This window comes from Helianthus annuus, chromosome 12 (genome assembly GCF_002127325.2).
Source record: "Helianthus annuus cultivar XRQ/B chromosome 12, HanXRQr2.0-SUNRISE, whole genome shotgun sequence".
Lineage (NCBI taxonomy): Eukaryota > Viridiplantae > Streptophyta > Magnoliopsida > Asterales > Asteraceae > Helianthus > Helianthus annuus.
Window position 1 is genome coordinate 6691404 of NC_035444.2, and position 1054 is coordinate 6692457.

At 38.1% G+C, this 1054-nt stretch overlaps 1 protein-coding gene across 1 annotated transcript; it reads left to right on the plus strand.

Moving 5' to 3' along the window:
* On the plus strand, positions 1-822 carry LOC110892331 (F-box/kelch-repeat protein At3g06240). Its single transcript, XM_022139502.1, has one exon. The coding sequence runs from the start codon at positions 1-3 to the stop codon at positions 820-822; it is 822 nt and encodes a 273-aa protein (XP_021995194.1).
* The last annotated feature ends 232 nt before the right edge of the window (positions 823-1054 follow it).

The window sequence follows — 1054 nt, forward strand, 5'->3', positions numbered from 1 at the left end:
ATGAGCCAAGATTCAATCACCACTACCCTTCCTATTCCATTCGAAGGACACATGTCGATTTTAGCAAGCTTGGATGGGTTGGTATGTGTAGCCTTGAGGGAAACTCGAGAGTTAGCCTTTTGGAATCCAGTGACGGGTGCCTACAACAAGTTCCACACTAGTTTCTACAATGATATGTTTAATGGCGCGTTTGCTTTATATATCGACTCTTCTAACGATTACAAACTTGTACATATAGTTTCCGAGGGTGCTTTTATCTACTCGCGGAGATTAGACTCATGGAGAAAGATTAATCATCCGTCTTTAGATATTAGCGAACTTATATCGAATTACGATTGGTCGCTGGCTACTTTCTTTGAGGGAAAAGTTTATTTCAGATTGTTAAATAGGAGTCTACTTACAACAGTTACAAGTGAAAGGTGCATCATCAGTTTTGATGTAGAGTCTGAAAAGTTTAAGGAAATATTATGTCCATGCAGTGAAGGTTACGGTGCGAGTTTAGTGGTTCTCAATGACTGCATTCACTTGGGGGTGGTTGATGATGATGGTTTGAAGTGTGATTTGTGGAGGATGGATGGTGATGGGTGGATAAAAGTGGCGGCATTCTCGCACTCGCATAAGTTTAGTGAGTGGTTGATATGGAGGGATATACATATCAAGAAGAATGGGAATTTGCTTGCGATTTGGGAGGACAATGATTCTTTTAAGAATGTAGATATGGAAGACTTGTTAACAGACTTTTATTACGTTGGTCGTGGGAACTGGCCGCATGAAAATCTAGGAGCGATATACATTGAGACCCTTGTGTCGCCAAATCCCTAACAAATTCAAGTGATGTGAGGATCAAAGATAATGTCAATCGATCCGGTCCAGGTGAAGAAACTATAGCAGTACTATACTCGATTTAAATTTCCAAATTTATAGTATAGTTTTTTTTTTTTTTAAGTTTTTTTTTTTTTCTAAAACTATGGTGTTTATAGAAGTTAGTTGTGTTTGGAAAAAAACTGAAAGATGTAGATTTACTTTAAAAATGTCCACACATTGGGGTTGTTCC

Excerpts from the sequence above, each read along its gene's own strand:
- LOC110892331 (XM_022139502.1), top strand. The coding sequence starts at position 1 with ATGAGCCAAGATTCAATCACCACTACCCTTCCTATTCCATTCGAAGGA.